We start from the raw sequence: 24,330 nt of genomic DNA, 5'->3' as shown, positions 1-24,330 counted from the left end.
TTCCATGATGAACTATGAAAGGAATCTTTTGGAATAGCAGAGGTCTGAAGGACTTGGCTAAAAGAAGGTTTCTTGCTGAAGCTTCTCTGGAACATCGGTTAGATTTCATTGCTTTATCGGAAACCGGTAGAGAGAATTTTGTGCCGCAGTTTCTTTCCTCTCTTGTGGGTGGTATTGATTTCGACTGGCATTGTCTCCCGCCACGAGGTAGATCGGGAGGTATCTTACTGGGTGTGAGATGCGATTCCCTTGAAGTCCGGAGTGTAGTAATGGGTGACTTCGCGGTAAAGTTTTGAGTTAGGTCTAAAGTTGATGGGTTCAACTGGGCTTTGGTAGCGGTCTATGGTGCCGCACAACCCGAGCTTAAACCGGAGTTTCTGGCGGATCTTGTTCGGATCTGTGGGTCCGAACAGCTTCCGATTTTGGTCGGGGGTGATTTCAATATTATTAGAAGGAGAGAGGAGAAAAATAATGATAACTTTGACGGCAGGTGGTCGTTTATGTTCAATACCATTATTGAAAGCTTAGATCTAAGGGAGATAGAGCTTTCTGGTAGAAAGTTTACCTGGGCTAATGCTCTGCCAAACCCGACGTATGAAAAGCTTGATCGGGTTCTCGCCAGCGTGGAGTGGGAACAGAAGTTCCCTCTTGTTACGGTGCAAGCTCTCACGCGGGGAATCTCCGATCACACACCATTGTTCGTTGACTCAGGGGAGCTGAACCATATGGAAAACAAAAACACCTTCTCATTTGAGATGGCCTGGTTCGAACGCGAGGGGTTCTTAGACATCAGCCAGGGAGTGGGCCAAGGGTGTTGGAGGAAGGACGGCGGTCGAGCGCTGGCAGAATAAAATTAGGCATTTGAGAAGTTTCTTACGGGGTTGGGCTAAGCACCTCAGTGGGGTGTATAAGATTGAGAAGGATAGGCTCCTCTCTCTTGTACATGCCTTGGACGTAAAAGCCGAATCCGCGATGTTGCTGCCCGCCGAGCTCCAGGTTAAAAATGAGGCGGAGAAGAGGCTGAAAGAACTTCTCCGTGAAGAAGAATTGAAGTGGGCTTTGCGTGCCAAGGTCCGCAAAGTAGTCCAAGGGGACGCGAATACTCAATTCTTTCACCTCATTGCTAATGGTAAGCACAGAAAGAAGAGGATCTTTCAGCTAGAGCAGGATGAGGGCACTATTTTAGGTCAGGATAATCTCAAAACCTATATTACCGAATACTATAGATAGTTATTTGGACCGCCGAAGGACAATTGTGTGTCCCTCGATGAGTCCAGGATCGAGGACGTGCCTCAATTGTCTGCTGCTGATAATGATATCCTGGTTGCCCCGTTCTCAGAAAAGGAGGTATTCGATGCTATTGCACAAATGAAAAATAATAAGGCTCCCGGTCCGGATGGGTTCCCGGCTGAGTTCTATAAAAAGTGCTGGCACATTATTAAGGGGGATTTACTACCGATGTTCCATGATTTATTCTATGGACAGCTTCAATTATTTCACTTGAATTTTGGAACTATCACATTGCTCCCGAAGAAAACGGATGTTGTGAGGATTGAGCAGTTCAGACCGATCTGCCTCCTCAATGTTAGTTTCAAAATCTTCACCAAGGTCGGGACTAATAGGCTCACACAGATTGCGCAGTCTGTGGTGTAGCAATCCCAAACTGCTTTCATGCCGGACAGGAACATCCTTGAAGGGGTGGTTGTTCTTCATGAAACGCTCCATGAAATCCATTCCAAAAAATTAGATGGAGTAATTTTTAAGGTGGATTTCGAAAAAGCGTACGATAAGGTTAAGTGGCCATTCCTCCAACAGGCATTGCGTATGAAAGGTTTTGATGAAGCCTGGCGCCGACAGGTCGAATCATTTACGCAAAAAGGAAGTGTGGGAATTAAAGTGAATGACGACATAGGTCATTACTTCCAGACACATAAAGGCCTAAGACAAGGAGATCCGATGTCCCCTATCCTGTTTAACATTGTGGTGGATATGTTAGCAATTTTGATAGGAAGGGCTAAGGAGAATGGTCAAGTGGGTGGGTTGGTACCTCATCTTGTTGAGGGAGGTGTTTCCATCCTTCAGTACGCCGATGATACAATCATCTTTATGGAGCATGATTTGGCCAAGGCGAGAAATATGAAGCTAGTGTTATGCCTGTTTGAACAATTGACCGGGTTAAAGATTAACTTTCATAAGAGCGAGTTGTTCTGCTTTGGTAGAGCCAAAGACGACCAGGAGTCTTATAGGCAATTGTTTGGGTGCGAGTTGGGGAGTTTACCCTTCTCTTACCTTGGTATTCCGATTCACCATCGTAGGCTAACAAACAGAGAATGGAAGTGCACCGAGGATCGATTTGAGAAAAAAACTGAGCTGTTGAAAGGGTAAGCTCATGTCATACGGAGGCCATTTGATATTGATTAATCCGGTGCTCACGAGTATGCCTATGTTTCTCTTATCTTTCTTTGAGGTCCCAGTTGGTGTTAGGAAACGACTGGACTTCTATCAGTCGCGTTTCTTTTGGCAGGGTGATGAACTTAAAAGAAAATATGGGCTTGCTAAATGGGACATCATCTGTAGACCGAAAGACCAAGGGGGTCTTGGTATTGAAAATCTTTAAGTTAAGAACAGATGCCTTCTTAGTAAGTGGTTGTGGAAGCTGTCTTCCGGGACTGAGGCCATGTGGGCGCAGATCCTCCGTAACAAGTACCTCCAGACTAAAACATTGACCCAGGTCGCAGTCAGGCCGACTGATTCGCCTTTCTGGAAAGGACTAATGAAAGTCAAACAATCTATGTTCAATAGGATGAGATTTGTTATTGGAAACGGTACAAGTACACGTTTCTGGGAGGATACTTGGCTTGGTGAATCACCTTTAGCCATTCAATATCCGTCTTTATATCGGATTGCTCAACGACGTGAGGTGTTCGTGGCAACGGTATTCCAATCTGTCCCCCTTAATATTCAGTTTCGACGGTCGCTAGCGGGCAATCGTTGGGAAGAATGGCTCCATCTAGTTAGGAGACTGATGGAGGTTCAACTTTCTCACCAACCCGATATATTGCGCTGGAAGTTGACTAGCTCTGGAGTATTTACAGTTAAATCAATGTATATTGATGTTATTAATTCGAATGCTATTCCAACTTCCAAGTATGTTTGGGCTGTCAAAGTTCCTTTAAAAATTAAGGTGTTTATGTGGTTTGTCCATAAACAAGTTATTTTAACAAAGGACAACTTGATTAAACGCAATTGGACAGGACCTACTAGGTGTAGTTTCTGTGATCGGGATGAGACGATTAAGTATTTATTCTTTGATTGCCCGTTGGCCAAAGTTCTATGGCGGACGGTTCATATTGCTTTTAATATTACTCCACCGACTTTGGTCAATGCTTTATTTGGGACATGGCTTAATGGGGTTGAGCCTGAATTAGCAAGACATATTCGGGTTGGAGTTTGCGCTTTGTTATGGACTATCTGGAATTGCAGAAATGATTTGGTTTTTAACAGAACATCACGGATTCACTTTTTGCAGGTTATCTTCCGAGCTACGGCACTGATCCGTTCGTGGTCGCTACTCACTCCGATGGAGGCCAGGGAGCATTTGGTTACTGGATCTATCCGTTGGGAGATGGTAGCTCGGGATATCTTCAACCGGTTTGGATGGCGGTCATGTAATAGGATAGGCAATTAGTTTCCCTATCTATTTTTAGCCAGCCGGTTGTGGCATCTTTTTCGGGCTAGTTTGTGTATCTAGCCGTCTGTCGCTCTGTGTGAGCTGCATTTATCCTTTGCTTTTTGTTTGGCTGGAGACTGTGGAACCTTGTTGGCACTTTTTGTTATTTGGTTAATAAGATGACCGTATGCATCATTCTGATGCAGAGGCCGGGGAGATCCCCCTTTTCGAAAAAAATGTACACGTAAACAATCAAATTTAGACCGCTCGACGTGTGTGGGCTTGGCTGAACGATATGGTAAAAATAAATGTTGTTTTTATTTATTTTTGAATTGCTTACCACACATGTCACGTGGTATGCGTAAAAAGAAATCAGCTACTAGGAACATGGAGCCCCCCCCCCCACCCCTAAAAGTACGACGGCAAGGTGCGGGAGGGCACGAGGTGGGTCCGGCAAGGATGAGAGGAAGACTCGTAGTGGGACGAAGCAGTGGAAAGAGGATTTTTTTTTCGATAAAGGATGGATTCTATTAGCTTAAAATGGAGCATCAAGGGTTTACAAACACAATGAGCATACATCCAGCTTCTGCATAATTAGGATGCACACAACTAACACCAACACACAAAAAAAACACGACAGCAAATAGCAAAGTCATGTAAGACCAAAGCTATGGGTAGGCGATGGAAAAAAGAAAAACAAAACCTCAAACCGATTAGACCCGCGATCGACAAACTACAACAATGACCATATCAATCATCCCATGACAGCACACAGATGGTGAGATTCTTCAACAGAGCCGCCTTCAGGGAGGGAGCAACGCTAAACTGCCGCCGTCGCCGAATTCAACCAAGCAAGGCCAGAATCTAGGCTTTCACCCTGAAAAATCAGTTCGAGCATATTCGAGTAATGCCTTCAATAAGGTAACGACATAAAAATATCGCCATTGCCAGGTAAAATCAACGCAGTTCAGACCTAGGTTTTCACCCCGGAGCTCGAGACCGGGTGCTCAAGTAGCACCACCATCAAGTTTGTTATGTTTTGCCTCCACTACTTTTCCATGATCTCAACAACTACATGTGATGTGGACCGCCGCCGCTGCACAAACATTCCTCTGCGTCAAGCCGTTGTCGATAGTTTGTAACTGCTCGTTGAAGTCAACCATCAAATTTGAAAGGAGAAACCCTCACAGAGACCTTTCGATGGCCACCTCATGGAGCTTCGTTGGGATGAAGCCTGGCTGTGAGGTTGCTCAAAGGCAGGAAGCGGACACTCGTACAGTGTTGCATGGCCATGCGACGGACTAGCAACACCTCCAGGCAGAACCATCCGTAAGCTATGCCTCCACACCACCATTGAGGAGGGATAAGGTGAGGTAGGGATCAAGCAACTACAGTTGGACCAATCGGACGGTGGGTGTGCGACCGGCGCCTAACATCGCCCATTTGAGGTTAAACTAGAAGTCGGATAGCGGCACTGGCGGAGCTTCAGCAAGGCTACATGGGCCATGGCCCGCCCAGCTTTGCAGCACCTTCTGCTATTATATTTGGTCCATGGGCCGAGGAAATGCCAATTTCATGCAATTTAGCTTACCCAGCCTGTCCAGAAATATCTGCAAGCTCCGCCACTGGATAGCGGTGAACCTAAAAAAACACTGATAATATAGTCGATGGATTGAAATATTTTTTTATTTAAACATTTCTTGGCATTACATGGAATATAGCCAAATCCGAATTCTGGAGACAATACTAGCTAGTGACATGCATGTTTCGTCGATTCCGTCGCGCTTCAGTCTCCTCTCATCACAGGGCAACCTGAAGCCGACGCAGCAACAGCAGGAGGCGCACTCAAGAAGCTCGCGAGGAAGTTGCCACGCTCGTAGAAGAACTCCGCCTTCTCCACCTTGGTGTCCTCATCAACCTGTACATATATCGCCACATTGTTGCAGGCAACTTAACCGTTGAAGAGCAACGAACAATCGATATACCACCATGAATCAATTACTGCCAATCAAATCAACTCACGTGGAAGACACAGACGCCGAAGAACTCGACGCGGCGGCCGTGCGGAGGGTGGCCCTTGAACGGGCCCTCCATGTGGCCCCAGTGCCGGAACTTGAAGGCGATCCTGGGATTGGGCGGGCCGCTGTACACGTCCAGCACCTCGATGGCGAAGCCCCGGGGGAACGCCGTGAGGAACGTGGCCGTGGCCGACTCCACCGTCTCGGCGTCCGGGTCGTAGATGCGGTGCTCCGGCGGCAGCGTGGTCGCCAGGAACGCGTTGTAGCCGCCCATGCCCATCACCTCCTCCCGCGTCAGCGGCTTCAGCCCTGCAACAAAGTTTTGTTTCATCCATTTTTGTGCCGGTCGATCGTTCGATTGTACTATGTGTTGAGGTGTTGATTTTTGTACCGTTGGTGGCGGCGGAGTAGTTCTTGGGGTGGACGCTCTTCTGGTCCTCGGGCCGCACCTTGTGGACCAGCTCCATCTCCCAGGTCTTGAGCAAGCGCTGCACCCTCTCTTCCACAGACCCCTCGGCCCATTCCTGTTGCACCCAAGCCATGCATGTGAACAAGTTTAACTTCCAAGATGAAGAACTTTTTTACTCTGCTATCACATCTGTTCACTAATGTAAGACGTTTTCGCAGTTGAAGCTACTAATCTGTGTACACCACTGAAGGAAGCATTCGTACCTTGGTCCGCTCTTCCTCGAAGAGCTTGTTCACGAGGTCGTAGTTGGGAGGGGCTCCATGCCTCCACACCGTGTTCTTCTCGCCCTCGCCGTGCAGGAACGACCGATATTTGTCTCCTCCTTCAGCAGACGCCATGGCTAACAACAGCCTTCCACTCGACTCGATTCAACCAACAGTAGTGTGTGGTTGATTCCCTACTTGTAGGAAAAATCAGATGTGTAGAACAAGATCAACCACATCATCGCACACGTCACTGCATGGAAAAAAAAGACTAGTAGTATATGGTACCCACAGACCCAATCCATGACCCGTCTCTGCAGCGGTGAGGTTCGTCCACTCATGCTATGCCACCCGTCACCATTTGCAGAGAAGAACACCGTGTTGGTCAATAGAGTATCTTTGCAGATTGCCACCATGTTGGTCACTGCCAGAGCCTAGTCACCGCCTATGGTGCTAACGTCAGGCCATGTGAACGGGCCTATTTTTACTTTATTATACTTGTGAAAATTATACTCCCTCCGATCTCAAAAGGAAGGCATAAATTTTGGCTCAAACGGTGCAAATTTATATCAAGTTTGTAGGAAAGATACTAACAACTACTCCCCTCGCTCCTAAATATTTGTCTTTCTAAAAATTTTAACAAGTGACTACTCCCTTCGTTTCAAAATAGATGACTCAACTTTGTACTAAAGTTAGTACAAAGTTGAGTCATCTATTATGGAACGAAGGGAGTACATACGGAGCAAAATGAGTAAATCTACACTCTAAAGTATATCTATATACATCCGTATGTGGTAGTCCATTTAAAATCTCTAAAAGACAAATATTTAGAAACGGATGGAGTACAATACAACTTTAGTATCGTTAAATCAATAATAAAATATAGTTTTGTCTTATATCTATTTAGTATTATAGTTGTTCATAAATTTTCCTATAAATTTGGTCAAACTTTGCGTCGTCAGACTTCAGAAGTTCAAACATCAGACCCGCATGCCCTCGGGGTGGGAGAAAATGAATCGATCACATCCAGCAGAGTCGCACTTCATGCTATCTTGACATGGCAGATGCTGCAGAGGAATGCAAAACCGCCAAAAGTTATATGCCTTCGGCCTTCCTTTTAAGAATGAAGGGAGAAGGATAGTGGCGTGCATGAAGTTGACCTGTCATGTGAGTGCTGCACTATCGAAATCCGCGACCTTTTTATTCAAGTTTATGAACTTTCTTCAAATTCATGAACTATTTTCATTTTGCAAACTTTTTCCAAATTACAAACTTTTCTGATTCATGAACTTTTTAAACAATGTGAACTTGTTTTCAATTATTATTTTTTGCTTTGTTTTTCTATTTTTCTTTATGTTTTCTTTTTGTTAGAAAAACTTTAGGAGCATGTTTCTCAAAATCCCGGAAACTTTGAAATGCATGGATTTTTTTTTAAATTTTGCAAACTTTCCTTAATTTTATGAACATTTTCAATTTTGCGAACTATTTTAAAATTTGTGAACTTATTTATTTTCTTGAACATTACTCACTTTTGCAATCTTTATTTAAATGTGTGATTTTTCCAAATCCATGAACGTTTTTTACTTTTTGTGAAATACTTTTAAACTTTGTGAACTGTTTTCATTTTCGCAATTTGTTTCAAATTTATGAACTTTTTCCTAGTTCATGAGCATTTGTGTTGTCTTGTAACCTTTTTGATTTTTTTGGTGTTTTGATGCATGAACTCTTTTCAAATTGGCAAACTTTTTCCGAATTCATGTACTTTTCTCAAATTGATGATTTTTTTAAAATCTGTATGAAAATGTTTATTTCACAATTTTTTTCAACAGTATATCAAAAATACATCTTTTTCCCACCCAGACCAACAGTTCAAGAAACGAAAAAATACTGGTGGGCGAAGCAAGCGATCGAGAGAGCGATCTGCGGGCGCCAAGTTGTGACGTGGCCCGCTTGCATATGCACGAGCGCCAGCTTGTGAGCTGGCACTTAAGGCAATGGAGAGGGGCAAAACCTATCCTGCGCATAAAGTGTCGCTTAAGTTGTTTTCGTGCAGGTCTAGTAGTGTGCCGGCGCATTATTTGTCCTTTTTTTCTGTCTTTTCCGCCTGGGTTTTTACGGTTTTTTTTTTCTTTTTTAAGTGCATGAACATTTTCGAAAACAGGCGATCATTTAAAAAATTGATTAACATTTTTTATTTTCTATGAAATTTGGTTTCGGAACTGATGATTTTTTTTTAAAAAAATATGAACTTGTTTTTCAAAATCAATGAATTTTTATCAAATTTTATAATTGTTTTAAATTTGGTGAATTCTTTTTCAAAATTTAAAGAAATTTTCCATTTTTATTGAACATTTTTTCCAAACTGGTGAACTTTTTTTTCCTAATTCAATTAACTTTTTCCAAAAACGATGAACTATTTTCAAATGAAATTAGTTTAAAGTTGATGACCTTATTTCAAAATCAATTGAAGTATTTTGAAATTTGTGATTTTTTAGAAATTTGTAAAGTTTTTTATTTAAATTTTATGATTTTTTAAAATATTTTTTATATTTGCGAACCACTTCAAATTCATGAAAAAAAATAAAGTTATATGAGCTTTCTTTATCTCTGTGAAAAAAAATGAATTTTGGAGTTTATTTTAAATATAGAAAACCAGAGTGTCGGTTTTCTTCTTGGTTTTCAGTACACCGACACTCTGATTTTTTCCTGGTTTACTGGCAAAATGAGTTATTTTTTTTAGGAGCTAGTGCATCCAACCGAGCGAAGCGCCAAATTGGGCCTCAGCCCGCTACGCTCATGCGTGAGCAGCCGCTAGTCAACTACGTTGAAGGCGCTGATTAGGACCTCCCCTGAAGAGGGGCTCCCGGATTTGCGACCGTCCAAAAATAGACTAGCCGATCAAACAAGCTGCTGCTATTTCCTTTGTGAACTAAATACAGTCATTGCGAATGATAGCGATAGCGAGTAGTTTTATTTAGTTTTTATGCAATCTAGTTTTAAAAATATTCTAAGCTATGTAAAACATATCGAATCTAATTTGATGTAGTAATCAAATTTTTACCGAATTTGAGTTAAGTATTGGAGATCGGTTAGAAACAACACTTTTGTAGAGGAGCAAATATCCTCCTCTAAAGGTACTCGACCGCTGGTGGCGGAGCCAGAAAAAATGTATCACCAGGGCCAGGTGCTGTTAAAACTGATTAGGAAGAAGAGCCAAACCATTGAAAAAGAATGATTGTTAGCAGCAAAAAAATCACTATTTTTTCATTGTTCATTTGCAATTTTGCACTAAATCACAGATGCTAGGGGGGCCAGGGGCCCTGCTGGTCCCCCCTATCTCCGCCACTGCTGCACCGTATCATCCTTTAAATGAGATCAGTTAGAGATACTTTCAGTCCAGTCTAATTATACAAACACTGGGAAACCAAGGCAGAGCATTTGTGGCCGCCCAATTATACAGAAACTGGAAAACCAAGGCAGAGGATTTGCGACCGTCCAAGCATAAGTCGCCGGTCAAATAAAGCTGCTGTTGTATTTCCATTGAGAAGTAAATGCAGTCATGGTAGATTTATGGTGAGAGTTCCACTAGATCCATACAGAGTCATTGTGAAGGTAATCTGGTCAAGGTTCAAGCCTACTTTAGTTGACTCCAAGCTACGAAAAAATTGTCGTTTCATCGCAGCCACCCGCTACTGTACAAGGCAGCACTCTTCAGGACATAGGCTATATATAAGGATGTCAGTGGAAGCAAACACCTTAACCAGCTTTCCTGATCAGAATTCAGAACCAACCACCTCAAGAGTGTGTACAGAGTACACATACATGATACATGGCTACCTCCAGACTTCACATCGCCTGCGCTCTCCTCCTCGCTGGTAGGCAAACAGATCCAACTCTTGTTTTAATGGCAGTTTCTTCAAAGCTAGAAATCCAAGCTTTGAAACGAATTTGTTATAGAAGCTCCCGGGGCACATCAAGTGTATTCATATATTCAGGTGTTATATGTAAGTTTTTCTTTCACTGTGCATTCATATACTCAGGTGTTGTGCTTCTGGGGCAAAATCAAGAGGGCATGGAAGCCGTGGCTTGCCCTCAGTACTGCCTGGAGGTCGACTACATAACCTGCCCGTCCTCCGGCTCACAGAAGCTCCCGGCGAGGTGCAACTGCTGCATGGCTCCCAAAGGCTGCACGCTCCATCTCTCCGATGGGATCAACCAAACTTGCTCTTAATCCAGTTCAGAGTTCAGACAGTGATGTAACTTCATGTCTTCATGTATGGTGTGGCGCTAGACAATATACTTGTTAAGACAGTAATAATGTGAACAAGCTCTATGTTTTGCGGATAAATCATGTCATGTAACATTATATGATGTTTCCTTCCGGCAGCTTTAAAGAGCCCTAAAAGTTGTTTTGCTACCTAAGGTTATCTTGCTGAGATAATCGGAAGAGGGTGCCAACGGTAAGGACAATAATGAACAATTAGTTTCTTAATTACAACCAGCCATAACGGCTGCTGTGGTGTAGTGGTTATCACGTCAGTCTTACACACTGAAGGTCTCCAGTTCGATCCTGGGCAGCAGCAAATCGTTTTTTTTCCTTTTTTTGGCCCCAGTCATCTGGCATTTTTCTGCATGCCAATGATAATATAGCAGGACAAAATGATAACAGTTTTTTTTCTCTCCATTAACGAACTAACTTTACAGTAAATAATTTGTGTCTTTTCATCTGTTACACTTACAACCTACAGCAAAAACCATCATGTTCTTCATGAAGAAAATAAAGAACTACAACACAGCCACCATTCTTCTAAGGGTTAATTAGATAAATGTCACTCTAATTACGGCGATTCATAAAAAAAAATCTCGAGTACGGCGGTTCATAAAAATGGCACTGCAACTTTCAAATTTTGAAAAATGCCATTGCGGTTTTTGCAAACTTTGAAAAACGCCACTCCAGACCTCGAAAAATGTCACTGGAAATGGCATGAAATGGCATTTTTCAAAACCATCATGTTTCGCAGGGAGCATGACAAAGATCAGAAGATGTGTTTTCTCAAAATAAGTAAATCAGAATACACGAGCCTTAGGCGTCCCCGGCCCCACTAGCTTCAGTGTGATCCGATCCTCTGTCTCTTCGGCGCCATCTTGACCGTGGAATCTCAGGCATTCTCCTTTTCGTCCTTGCGCTTTACCTGCTTGATCAGTACTGAGGGTCTGGGGTTCAATCCTGGGCGGCAGCATTATTTTCTTTTACCATGTTTCATTTTTTGCTTGGCATTACAATCAGATGGCCATTGTTCTGCATGTCAATGATACATAGGAGGGGCAGATGATCAGATATTTTTCTCTTTGTTAACAAACTAATTACAGTAAATCATGTTACCCAGATAGTGGGAATTACAAACTGCAGCTACACATACTAAATTAGTAAATTGTACTCCCTCCGTTCCTAAATAGAAGTCTTTTTAGAGATTCGAATGCAGGCTATATAGGGAGTCAAATGAGTGAATCTACACTCTAAAATACATCTATATACATCCGTATGTAGTCCCGTATTGAAATATGTAAAAGTCTTGTATATAGAAACGGAGGGGGGACTACTTGATTAATAGCTAGCCATTCACTCCACTGACTCTAGCTTGAGTGCATGACAGAGTAATAAAACTGAACCGGGGCACTAGGGAAAAGAAAATACTCCCTCCGTCCAGAAAAGTTTGTCCCTCAAATGGATGTATCTAGCACCAAGTTAGTGTTAGATACATCCATTTGAGGGACAAGCTTTTCCGGACGGAGGGAGTATCTCTTTAGATCATTTTTTCTTTACCTTTTTGACTCCACCAACACTAGTGACACAGAAATAATAACACTGGACGGGAGCGGTGCAAAGAAATCGTCTTTTAGATCCGCTTTTCTTTTCATTCTTGACCCGGCAGATCCTCTTTCCTCCATGTAAATGTGGCCAACCCTGAACCCTGCCAAGTGCTGAATGCTTTCTTTTTCTTCTTCTTTCCAACATCGATTTGGTTTGACCGCGATATGTTACGATGCTGAAAAATTCAACTTGTTCAGGCCACTTCGTCTTGACTGCGATAAAACATCTCTTGTCATATCACATCACTCCTCTAACAATGAAGTTCAGCAATGAAACATATTTCAGATCCAAATCCGCCATGCTTGCACTTGCATTCTTGGTGTTCCTGCTCACAGATACCACAACAGGGTGGCCCAAGCGGCCAAGCCAGATACATGGAGGACACATGATCGAGGAGGATGCATCACGAGGGACAGGGAAGCCATATTGTCCATTAAAGCAGGAATCATGGCCGACCCAGAGCACCTCCTCTCATCGTGGCGAGGGCAGGACTATCTTGAGCCTATATATACTATTAACTGGGCCTGTGGCGCGACCGGCCTCAAATATCTCAACCTTGAGCGCAACAGTGTATATGGCATGTTTCCTGCACAACTTGAGCTCACTTGAAGTCCTTCAGTTAAGTGGTAGCTATCTGAAGGGAGTAACCTTTGTAGCCTGAGAATATTTGAATAAATCTAACATGTTGAAGTGGTTGGGGGGGGGGGGGGGGGGGGCAAGGGCCCCCTGCACACTTGCTGGCGTTATGTTTTATTTTTTGAGCCGGATGGGCTCATCACTAAAGATCAATTTTCCAAGCTAACAAAGTTGCAGGGGGTGCACTTATCTGCAAATTCCTTTACCATGGGGCTGAACTATGATTGGGTCCCTCCGTTCAGATTACAGTCACTAGGATTGACATCATGCCGTCTTGGGCCAGGGTTTCCTCAGTGGCTCAAATCACAAGAGAGTATCTCCTTCCTTTTTATGTCCAATGCTGGCATAGCCGATGCCATGCCTGATTGGTTTTGGACTGTATTTGCAGAGGCTGGAATTTTGGACCTATCTAGCAATAACATCAGTGGCACGTTACCAGCTACTATTGTACAAATGAAAGCTGTTGTCTTAGATCTAAGCTCGAATAAGTTCACAGGTTTAGTACAACAGCTACCTCAGCATATAGATTTTTTAGATGTCTCAAGAAACTCTCTGTCAGGGCTTCTACCATTACTTTTGAATTTCAGATGGCCAGTATTTAGTTTGTTTCTTTCTGACAACCACTTCTCAGGCACTATCCCGGCATCATTATGCCAAATGAAGTTCCTTAATTTTCTTGATATTGGAAAGAATATGATAACAGGCCAGTTCTCTCGATGTTCAGAAAATGTAGCATCGGGATCAAGGATGGTCCCACTTAACACAGCCTCTCCGGAAAGTTTTTCAAGCTCTCACATGCACTTGACAACAACAACCTCTCGGAATGAATTCCCTTTGTTATTACAGAATTGCGCGGGACTAACTTTTATTGATCTTGGGCAAAATAAGTTTTTTGGAAGTATACCAACATGAATTGGGCAAAAATTACCGCAACTGAAATATCTGCGCCTCAGGTCCAACATGTTTTCTGGATATATACCTGCCCAGCTTCTCGTCATCTCCAATATTTGAACCTAGCACACAACAATTCCTGAGGTAGTATACCTCAGTCCCTGCTAAACATGGATGGTGTAGCCAAAACCACAAAAATAGCAACCCTGGATAACCCTTCCATCATTTCCAGCGGCATGGCTATAGTAGATGATTATGATGGTGTAGATAACCCCCAAGGTGCTGGTGGACATGGGTTTTATTTCATTAAGAGCATATCTGTAGTCACAAAAGGGCAGGGGCACGAATATATTGGTCCAATCATATACATGGTGAGTCTTGATTTGTCCTGCAATCATTTAACTGGAGATATCCCCAAAAGCATAGATCCTGCATCAGGTTTAGTGAGCATGAATCTGTCTCTAAACCACTTGGGCGGAAAAATCCCAGAGAGCATTGGCTCAATGCACTCACTAGATCACTTGACCTCTCCAGCAATCAACTCTCTGGTGAAATCTCTTCAAGCCTATCCGATCTAACATTGCTAAGCTATTTGAACTTGTCCTACAATAATCTATCAGGAAGGATACTGTCGGGGCACCAGCTCGACACACTCAACCCCGACGACCCCGCATCCATGTACATTGGCAACGCTGGCCTTTGCGGGCCTCCTCTTCGGAAGAGCTGCTCGGGAAACCATACAGCGGAAAGCCCCTCCACGACGAGCAGAGAAGGATTCGAGGTGATGCCCTTTTGGTTCGGGCTAAGCGTGGGCTTCGTGGTTGGCCTCTGGGTGGTGTTCTGCTCCCTTCTATTTAAAACAACATGGAGGATCTCCTATTTCCGGCTCTTCAATGAGGTTTGTGATAAAATGTATGTGGTTGTAGTTGTGAATTGGGCGAGGATGACAAGGAAGGCGACCACCGCAGATTGAGAAAGTTTATCTGCAACCACTGATACTAGTATGCACTCCACTACAATAAGCAAGTGCTGGGGTTGTGATTTCTCTATAGATGAATGGAAGGAGTACTATTTAGTTGTTCATGTATCTGTAGTCTTATTTGTTTCATCAAACTGTTGTTGCATTCATAGTAAGCAAATAAGTTTGAGCATTTCAACCTGACTATGCCATCATCTTGTATTCTCTGAAACATGTCGATTTGTAATCTAATTATTACCCGTCTGTAATTTTCTGTAATTCTGTTAGTGGCATAAATATATGTGGGGATTATTGCAGCCTGTGATTTGTGAGTGGTAGAAAAAGACCTGTTAATATCACGAGCAGGAGCAGAGTGGAGGCCAGTTCAGGAACCTAGCTCAGGGGGCGAGCAAGTCGATGGAAACCGGTGGCGGCGAGGAATCACTGGCCGCGCCGCGCCACGCCGCGCCCCGCCCGCCGGCATCACATGGACGGCCGGCCTCCAGAGCTTGGCGTAGGGGACGGGGCAGCTTTGGGGGCGCAAGCTCTCGTTGGCCTCCGCAGAACACGGCACCGTCACCAGCCACGCCCCTCCCCCACACATTCTATGGACGGCCTCTAGAGATCTGCATAGGGGGGTGGGGTGGGGTGGTTTGGAGAGGCGAGCACGCTGGCTTCCGCAGACCACGACACCATTGCCGTTGCTGTTGCCGCCGCCGCCGGCAGATGGCCGCCTTGTCTTCTATACTCCCTCAGTCAGTAGTGTCAAAAACGTTCTTATATTATGGGACGGAGGTAATACTTTTCTGTGTCGCAGTGGCTAAACCGTGTGGCCCGTGCGTATGTTTGTGTCAGTTTGTGGGGCCACACAAGTCAATGAAAAAAGCCACTAAATTCCCTGAAAATTATGGTAGACATAGAGTAGATTGGGCATAGCAATTTCTCCTTTTCATAGAGTAGATTGTTTTTTATATATATGGTGAATGTATATGCCCTGTGTTTTCTAGATTTATTTTATTTACAATTCAAGATTTGAATTTTTTTGGGATGTGACATTGATGCTTAGTTTCATGAAGACGGTGGTTCAGGAGGGACGGGGGCGATTATCCGCGATGATCATGGCATCTTTCTTGCAGTAGCTTCGGCGTCATCATCCGTTCCTTCGGCTCCATGCATCTTAGCCCGGGATTCTCGAGTATTTTATCTTTTCCTATGTTTGTGCTCCATTGTGCTTCGTCAATGTTGAAGGTCTCCAGTTCCATCCTGGGCAGCAACATTTTTTTCTCTGGTGCTGCTGTCAGGCGGCAATGTGTCGGCATTGTCAATGATACATAGTGTGGGCAAATGATTAAAGCTTTCCTTTTTCTTAGTGAACAAACTAACTTCCAGTAAAATAATTTATGTTATACGGTGAGTGGAGTGGAAACAAACTGCACATTCATACTCAACTGTACTCGCATAACACAGGACTGAAGGGTCTGAAGCACTACGAAAAGGAAAATGTTTGTTTATGTCCTTTTTCCTTTTCCTTTCTCTTTTTGACCCGGTAGATCCTCTTTCCTGCCAAGTGCTGAATGTGTTGAATGCTTCGTTTTTCTTCTCCATTCCAACATCGATTTGATTTGACCGCACTAATACCACAGTAAAAATTTGCAATTGTTTAGGCCATTGCATCTTCTTGACTGCGATAATACCTGTTGCCGTATCACTTTGCTCCTCAAACAATGAAGTTCAACAACGAAACACATTTCACTTTCAGCTCCCAATCCACCATGCTCGCACTCGCAGTCTTCCTGCTCGTGCTCACAGAAACCACAACACTAGTGTGGTCCAAGCCAGAAGCACTGAGCACAACCCATGATCGAGGAGGATGCATCGCCAGGGAGAGGGAAGCTCTGTTGTCCATCAAAGCCGGCATCACGGCTGACCCAGATGGCCTACTCTCGTTGTGGCGAGGGCAGGACTGCTGCCGGTGGGAGGGTGTGAGCTGCAGCAACATGACCGGCCATGTCATCAAGCTCGACCTCCATAAACGGGACGACCAGTCTTCCCTCGAAGGTGAGATAAGCTCTTCTCTGAAAGACCTGCAGCATCTGCAGCACCTGGACCTTGGCGGGAATGAGGATCTCACCGGGCCTGGAGGACGCCTCCCGGAGTTCTTAGGGTCTCTTGGTGACCTGCGGTACCTCAACCTCTCCAGCCTTGATTTTTCTGGCACAGTGCCCCATCAACTTGGCAACCTCTCGAGGTTGTTATACCTCGATCTGAGCATTGCTCTGAGATCTTATTATGGTCTATCTAAAGAATTGCACCAAGAAGATCTCTCGTGGCTGCCACGTCTCTCCTTGCTCAAACATCTTGACATGAGTTATCTGAACCTCAGCACTGTGATAGGCTGGGTTGACACAGTAAACAAGTTGGCCGCTCTTGAGGTCCTCAGGCTATCGTCATGTTCGCTTAATAGCAGAGGCCACTTTGTGTCCCGCTCGAATCTCACCATGCTCGAGATCCTTGACATCTCTGTCAATTCAATTGAAATGCAGTTCAAGGCTATCAGTTGGGTTTTGGATGCAACCAGCCTCATATATCTCAGCCTTGAGTATAGCGGTATATATGACATGTTTCCTGCACATTTGGGAAACTTCACCTCACTTGAAGTCCTTCAGCTGAGTGGTAACTATCTGAAGGGAATGATACCAGATACACTCACGAGCCTCTGCAGGCTGAGAATATTTGAACTGGCAGGGAATGATGTTCAAGGGGATGTGACAGTTTTAATCGACAGGTTACCGAAATGTTCATGGTGTCAGTTGCAGGTCTTGCGTCTGGGCCACAACAGCGTAACCGGTTCCTTGTCAGGCTGGATCAGCAACGTGACTAGCTTGACCACTCTTGATCTTAGATTCAACAAGCTTACAGGACCTCTGACAACTGGGATAGGTATGCTTTCTAACCTGATTTATCTGAACCTAGGCTACAATCAGATGGATGGGCTCATCACTCAAGGTCACTTCGCCAAGCTTACAGAGTTGCGGCACCTACACTTATCTGGAAATTCCTTTACCATGGAGCTGAACTCTGACTGGATCCCTCCGTTCACATTACAGTCACTAGGATTAACATCATCCTATCTTGGGCCGAGATTTCCTCAATGGCTTAAATCACAGAAGAATATCTCCTTCCTTTATATGTCTGGTACTGGCATAGTTGATACCATGCCTGGTTGGTTTTGGATTGTATTTATAGGGGCTGAAATTTTGGACCTCTCCAGCAATAACATTGGTGGCAAATTACCGGCTACTCTTGGACAAATGGGAGCTGATGTCTTAGATCTAAGCTCGAATCGATTCACAGGCTCAGTACAACAGCTACCTCAGTACACAACTGAATTGGATTTCTCAAGCAACTTTCTGTCAGGGCCTCTACCATTGAGTGTATGGCCAATATATATAGAGAGTTTGTTTCTTTCTAACAACTACTTCACAGGCACTATCTCGGCATCGTTATGCCAAATACAGTCCCTGAGATATCTTGACATTGGAAGTAATATGATAACAGGTCACTTCCCTCGATGTTCAGAACATGTGACATCAAGTTCAGCAATGGCAACGCCAAACACAACCTCTCCGGATAGTGATTCAAGCTCTACCATGCCGCTATCTATGTCAATTGAGACTCTTAGGATCGACAACAATAGCCTCTCGGGAGAATTCCCTCTGTTAATACAGAATTGCCCAGAACTAACTTTTCTTGATCTTGGGCAAAATAAGTTTTCTGGGAGCATACCAGAATGGATTGGACAAAAATTGCCACAACTGAAATATCTGCGTCTCAGATCCAACATGTTTTCTGGCTATATACCTGCCCAGCTTAAAGAACTTCGTCATCTCCAATATTTGGACCTAGCACACAACAACTTCTCAGGCTCTATACCTCGGTCCCTGCTAAACATGGATGGCATGACCAAAACCACAGAATTAGCAGATCGGGATATTCCGTCCGGCACTTCCAGCGGCATTGTTGCAGTAGATGATGGCGATGTTCCTGGTGGATTTGCGTATTATTATATTGATAGCATATTTGTAGTCACAAAAGGGCAAGGACGAGAATATATTGGTCATTCAATATACATGGTGAGTCTAGATTTGTCCTGCAATAATTTAACTGGAGATATCCCCAAAAACACAGGTCCTGTATCATGTTTGGTGAGCATGAATCTATCCCTGAACCACTTGACTGGAAAAATTCCAGAGAGCATTGGCTCCATGCGCTCGCTGGAATCACTTGATCTCTCCAGCAACCAGCTCTCTGGCGAAATCCCTTCGAGACTATCCGATTTAACATTGCTAAGCTATCTGAATTTGTCCTACAACAAATTATCAGGAAGCATACCATCGGGCCCCCAGCTCGACACACTCAACCCCGATGATCCCACCTCCATGTACATTGGCAACCCTGGACTCTGCGGGCCTCCTCTCCGGAAGACTTGTCCAGGAAACCATACGGCGGAAAGCCACCCCACAGCGAGCAAAGAAGGATCCGAGACGACGCCCTTCTGTTTCGGACTAAGCGTCGGCTTCGTGGTTGGCCTGTGGGTAGTGTTCTGCTCCCTTCTGTTCAAGAAAACCTGGAGGGTCTCCTATTTCCTGTTCTTTGATGAGGCTTGTGATAAAATGTATGTATTTGTGGTTGTGAACTGGGCGAGGATGAGGCGGAAGGCGACCACCGCAGATTGAGCAGGTTTAACTGCAACCAATGGTACTACTATCCAGTTCAGTGCATTATATCCAACAAGTGCCGATGTTGTGATTTGTGGAAATAAATGCAGTAAGCTACTACTACTAAAGTACTTGTTCATGGAAATGTAATCAAAACAATGTTGTTACAGACTCTTATTGCATTCCTGATGCTTCTAATTTGTAGTACTCCCTCTGTAAACGTATATAAGTTTACAGAGGAAATAGTAGTCTATTTACCTGTCTGTACTCTGTAATTGTATTAGTGGCCAAAGAGAGCATAAATATATGTGGGGATTATGGCAGCCATGATTTGTGAGTGCTAGAAAAAGACCTTCAGCAGAAGCAGAGTGAAGGCCCAGTCAGGAACCCTAGATCGGGAGGCGAGTAGACGGAAACCGGTGGTGGCGACGGCGAGGGAGGCGAGCCTGGGGTAGCCGACGAATCGCCGGCCCCGCCCAGCCCGCGCGCATCACGTGGACGGCCGCTGCGCGTAGGGCACGGGGTGGGGGTGGCCTGGACCCTGGAGCGAGCTCGCTGGCCTCCGCGGACAGCCGCGCCGTTGCCGATGCCGGCGTGGCGGCTGCAGCCGTGTGGCCCGTGTGTGTGTGTGTGTGTGTGTGTGTGTCAGTGTGGGACCATACAAGTCAAGTACTAGCACAACTTACAAAGAAGGTCGTCCAAAATTACGAAGACAGAGTAGATTGGCATCGCAGTTTCTCATTTCAATTTCTGTGTGTACAAATATTGAATTGTAATATGTGATATTTTTATATTGCAATCATATACCGTGCTTCATTCGCGTTTTGTTCTCTCTTCTTTTTGCTTGGTTTGGGGCGCGCATGTTAGAGCATCTCCAACCATATTGAAATAATGAGTTAATTACACAAAACCATCACATTTGGGGCATCGTTTGCAAAAAATCACAATATCGCATTCAGTAAACTTTTTGTAAAAAGCACTGATCGAGTGATTTAGGTCATTTAATCACTTTGTGACAAGTGGGGCCGAATTGTCGGGAGCTGACTTGGCAAAATATTTACATATACACCCTTAGATCTTAAAAATAAAAGCAATCAACCCCCTCCCCGCACACGCCGGCCATCTCCGCAACCACGAGGGCTAGCAGTGCACGCAGGGGTGGCTGCGCGCCAGTTGCCGGCGTCAGGAGGCGGGGCCGGCCATGGCTGGGTCCGATAGGCGCCGTGGTTGCTCCCCTGTGAAGGAGAAAGAGAGAGTTGAGAAGTAGGAAGGAGAAGGTACACGGTGGCTGGGAGGCTCTTGTCGCCGAAGGCGCGGAAGGTGGCGGCGACCGGTAGGACGACGTGCGGGAGGCGGCGCGCAATGGATTGGGCGCGGGCGCATGCGTGAGTGAGGAGGCTCTCCTGGTGGCTGCACGATGGGGAGGAGGGGATCGATATGCTGTCGCCGGCGAGCACTAGCAGGAACGGCGCGACAACGACCCTAGGCCACGAGCACCTCCCTTGTCATCCACGACGACCCCGACCGCTCCTGCGAGGATGTGCTCGACCTGGTAATTGGGTACCGCCCGAACTCCACCGTCGGCGCCGTCGACCAGCTGCCCCCCCCCCCCCCACCACCACCACCATGTCGGGCATGTCGAGCTGTAGGAGATATGCCCTAAAGGCAATAATAAATATTATTATTTATCTCCATGCTCATAATTATGTTTATGTTCCATGCTATAACTGCTATGGTTCCCGAGCCCGTATATCCATAAAGGCTTTGGAGAAAACCCATGTGCACGTGTGGAATAATAAACGGTAAAATGTATTCCTAGTCATGCCTCTAAGACTAGCTCAAGAGTTACATGATGATTATGTTTTCCCAACCATGGGCATGTCCATGCCAATAGTTTTGAGGGCGCAATGTTAGAAGAACATTTGTGTTGAATCGACCCGATTTGATGTTATGCTATGAGATACATTCGTCACAAGTTAATGGTTAATAACACAGGGATGGTTAACATTTGCATGATTCCTTAGACCATGAGAGTATCGAGTTTCTTCTGCTTCATTCATGAACTTTGGGGTTTGTTAAACGTCATCCGTAACTGGATGGCTATTACGGCGACTTACGAGTTCATGGAAAAGTGTGTCAAGTAACTTGATAGCTCAAAATTGGGATTTGCTCCTCCGACGATGGAGAGATATCCTCGGGCCCTCTCGTTGTTACGGTACTCCATCGCCTGGCCAGACACATTGTGATTTGATCACTGTCACTGGGATGCCGAAATACGGAAACGAGAAAAGAGAACAAAACCGATAACGAGGTAACTTGCATGGTGGACAAATTGTTGATCCACGGGAATGCAATAAATATCCCCTCGGGTGTTTGTAACATATCGCGAAGCAACGGGAATAGCACGCGGCAACTGGAGGTTCACTCGAATATTTATTCGTGTGGGTATAGGAATCAATATGGGTGTCCATGGCTCCGATGCTGGTCAATGATCGGAAGGGGTTCCGGATCATGTCTATACTTCACCGAACCTATAGGGTCACACGCTTAAGGGTCATCTATCTGCTGAATACTAGACAGTGAGTCTCGGAGAAAATCTTCGGAAAAAGTTTCGGAGACAACGGAAAAGTTCTGGAGAGAGAGAACACTGGATGAGTTTCGGTAAAACTGAAAAGTTGTTTCAGGGTATATCATTAAGTCAAATTGGTTTCGGCACACGCCTGATAATTCTTGCAGGTTGCCAAAATCATTCTGGAAACTTCTGGGAATTTTCCGAGATAAAAACCAGAAATATTCCGGAGCTGCCGGAACCGGCTTGGTTACTTTTCGCAGATGAAAATCACTAATCTGAAATTGTTTTGGAACGTATCCAAAATGATTTGTGTGGGTACTGGAATTATTCTAAGACCCATAGAAATATTTTCGGATTTAACGGTCGCGGAAAATAGTCTCCTGAATAGTGAAAATCACTTTATGGATATTTTTATGGAAAGCCACATTTTGGGGCTTTTCCCAAAAGGCTTCTAGAAGGACTTGGGGATCAAGGAACCCCCTTTGGGGGGCCCATGAAGGTGGGCCGTTCAAGGGTGCAACTCCTCCATGGAGCTCCACTTGTCATCCCTTTATGCCCTTTATGTGTGACATAAAGTGTGGGCATTTTGGGTTTTTCATGCGCCCCCTACCCCTTGGGTTTCCTATAAATAGAGGTGGAGAGGCACTCTCCACACTCACTGTTTCTCACATACAAGTGCCATGCAATGATCTGGCTTCTCTCTCCCTCCTAGCGAAATAGTTTCGTAGAGCCGAAAGGTTGTCTGGGATCCGGTGGGAACTAGTTCTGGACGGCGAAGCCCTGCCGGATAGATGACACCGTATGTGTGCAACTCTGCAGAGAGATCGTACTTTCGGTCTTAGTTCGAGAGTGCCTCCCGAAGGGCTGTCCGTGTGACCGTCCGAGTTTCGAATGTCCTCCCGAAGGGTTGTCGAGTGATCGTCCGAGTTTCAAAGGTCCTCCCGAAGGGCTGTCCGCGACATCGTCCGAGGGACTGTCCGGCCGCCTCCCGGAGGACTGTCCGAGGGGCAGATGAGGGTATACATCCTCCCGGTTGGGGGGTTGTAAATCCTAGCTGCGGGGATCTGCACCGCCTATCATCATCAACTCTACTTCCGTCGCGCTACGAGTCAGTAACGAAAAGATCAAACCTTGTATGCAGTCTCCATAGTGGTCCTGGGCGTGCTCGCTATACCGAAATTTTTTCTTTCCTGCTGCGTTCCCCTACACGGGCTTCGTCCCCATCTTGCGGGAGGAGGGAGAGCGTGTGCGGTTGCCTCCTCCCGATTGGATCGGGAGCAGGCAGGGCCTGGGAGCAGGGTATCAGATTAAGAGCAGGGGTTGATTGCTTTTTGTTTTAGATCCAGGGATGTGTACGTAATTTTTTTACCAAGTCAGCTCCTTAGAGTCCGGTCCCACCTGTCAGAAAATGATTAAATGGGTTAAATCACCTGATCAATGCATTTTGCAAAAGGTTTAGTTAGGGACTATGTGGTTTTCTGCAAACGTTGCCCCAAATGTGGTGGTTTTCTACAATTAACTCTAAAATAATTGGAGAGCACTATGTGTCGATTGACTGGCGCAAGCACCCCATCGGTCGCCGTGTAGCCGTTGCATGGAGAGGGTTAGCGCCCATGCTTGGTCAACACATGAACAAAAAAATCATTTTCGCCTCTTAGTCGCAACATCAACGTGCACATCTCCACCTCGCGCGACGCACATGCAACTCCGACAAGGCCTGATAGCAGCCTCCCCCTCCCCCCAATGCCCCTCTCGTCGCAACATCATGTCGCAACGATGCCTGACAACATCCGGGTGGTTGCCATTGTCGACGTCGTCGATGGCTGCCAAAACTCGTTGCAATACCCATCTACATCGTAGCAGTGCCAGGCACCGGTTGCAGCTCGTCGGCGCTTGTGGCCACCGGTTGTAGCAGTGCCCCCGTACTGGTTGTAGCTCACAGCATTACAGGTCGCCGGTTGCAGCAACCATTGGGTGGCCCCCTCTCCGTCGCAACAAGAATCGCAAAAAACACAGGCAACTTCCCCATTGCTCGCCAACATTGTAGGCCAGGCACAACTCTCCCTCGCGGTGGTTGGCCTGCACCATCTTGTCCCCTCTTGTTGATTTCACTCAGAACAGCCATGGGAGGCACTTCTTCCAGTCTCGTCTGCTTTATCTTAGGGATGGTGCACATGTAGGCAGCCGAGAATTAGACATCAAACTAAGAGAGAGAGAGAGAGAGAGAGAGAGAGAGAGAGAGAGAGAAAGAGAGAGTTGAAGGCCATCACTTTCAATTTCGCATTCTATTACGCTGAACCATAGGACATGGTGAATGGCATAT

The 24,330-nt window shown here is 45.3% G+C and overlaps 3 protein-coding genes, 1 long non-coding RNA gene, 1 other non-coding gene and 1 pseudogene across 5 annotated transcripts; 4 read left to right on the top strand and 2 right to left on the bottom strand.

Annotated features, from left to right (window-relative positions):
* Positions 1 to 5,340: 5,340 nt before the first annotated feature.
* Positions 5,341 to 6,558, bottom strand: LOC125540270 (pathogen-related protein). The gene is made up of 4 exons (XM_048703867.2): positions 6,361 to 6,558; positions 6,080 to 6,212; positions 5,693 to 5,997; positions 5,341 to 5,588 (listed from the first exon to the last, which is right to left on the bottom strand). Exons 1-4 carry the CDS (start codon positions 6,493 to 6,495, stop codon positions 5,457 to 5,459), a joined length of 705 nt encoding a protein of 234 aa, XP_048559824.2. The 5' UTR covers positions 6,496 to 6,558; the 3' UTR covers positions 5,341 to 5,456.
* Positions 6,559 to 10,123: 3,565 nt separating this feature from the next.
* LOC125531930 (proteinase inhibitor PSI-1.2) lies at positions 10,124 to 10,708 on the top strand. The gene is made up of 2 exons (XM_048696145.2): positions 10,124 to 10,235; positions 10,401 to 10,708. The coding sequence occupies exons 1-2, from the start codon at positions 10,190 to 10,192 to the stop codon at positions 10,589 to 10,591; spliced, it is 237 nt and encodes a 78-aa protein (XP_048552102.1). The 5' UTR covers positions 10,124 to 10,189; the 3' UTR covers positions 10,592 to 10,708.
* Positions 10,709 to 10,870: 162 nt separating this feature from the next.
* On the top strand, positions 10,871 to 10,943 carry TRNAV-UAC (transfer RNA valine (anticodon UAC)). The gene has a single exon. It is a non-coding gene; the product is annotated as a tRNA-Val (tRNA).
* Positions 10,944 to 11,340: 397 nt separating this feature from the next.
* LOC147993011 (uncharacterized) lies at positions 11,341 to 20,078 on the bottom strand. Its single transcript, XR_015610022.1, has 2 exons — positions 19,788 to 20,078; positions 11,341 to 11,659 (listed from the first exon to the last, which is right to left on the bottom strand). It is a non-coding gene; the product is annotated as an uncharacterized LOC147993011 (long non-coding RNA).
* On the top strand, positions 13,116 to 14,749 carry LOC125533213 (receptor-like protein EIX1; annotated as a pseudogene).
* LOC125531940 (receptor-like protein EIX2) lies at positions 16,424 to 19,793 on the top strand. The gene has a single exon (XM_087533112.1). The coding sequence runs from the start codon at positions 16,442 to 16,444 to the stop codon at positions 19,451 to 19,453; it is 3,012 nt and encodes a 1,003-aa protein (XP_087389238.1). The 5' UTR covers positions 16,424 to 16,441; the 3' UTR covers positions 19,454 to 19,793.
* Positions 20,079 to 24,330: the final 4,252 nt, after the last annotated feature.

The sequence above is a fragment of the Triticum urartu genome, chromosome 1A (genome assembly GCF_056163025.1).
Source record: "Triticum urartu cultivar PI428250 chromosome 1A, HENAU_Tu73, whole genome shotgun sequence".
Classification (NCBI taxonomy): domain Eukaryota; kingdom Viridiplantae; phylum Streptophyta; class Magnoliopsida; order Poales; family Poaceae; genus Triticum; species Triticum urartu.
This window is presented reverse-complemented; position numbering and strand designations above follow the sequence as displayed.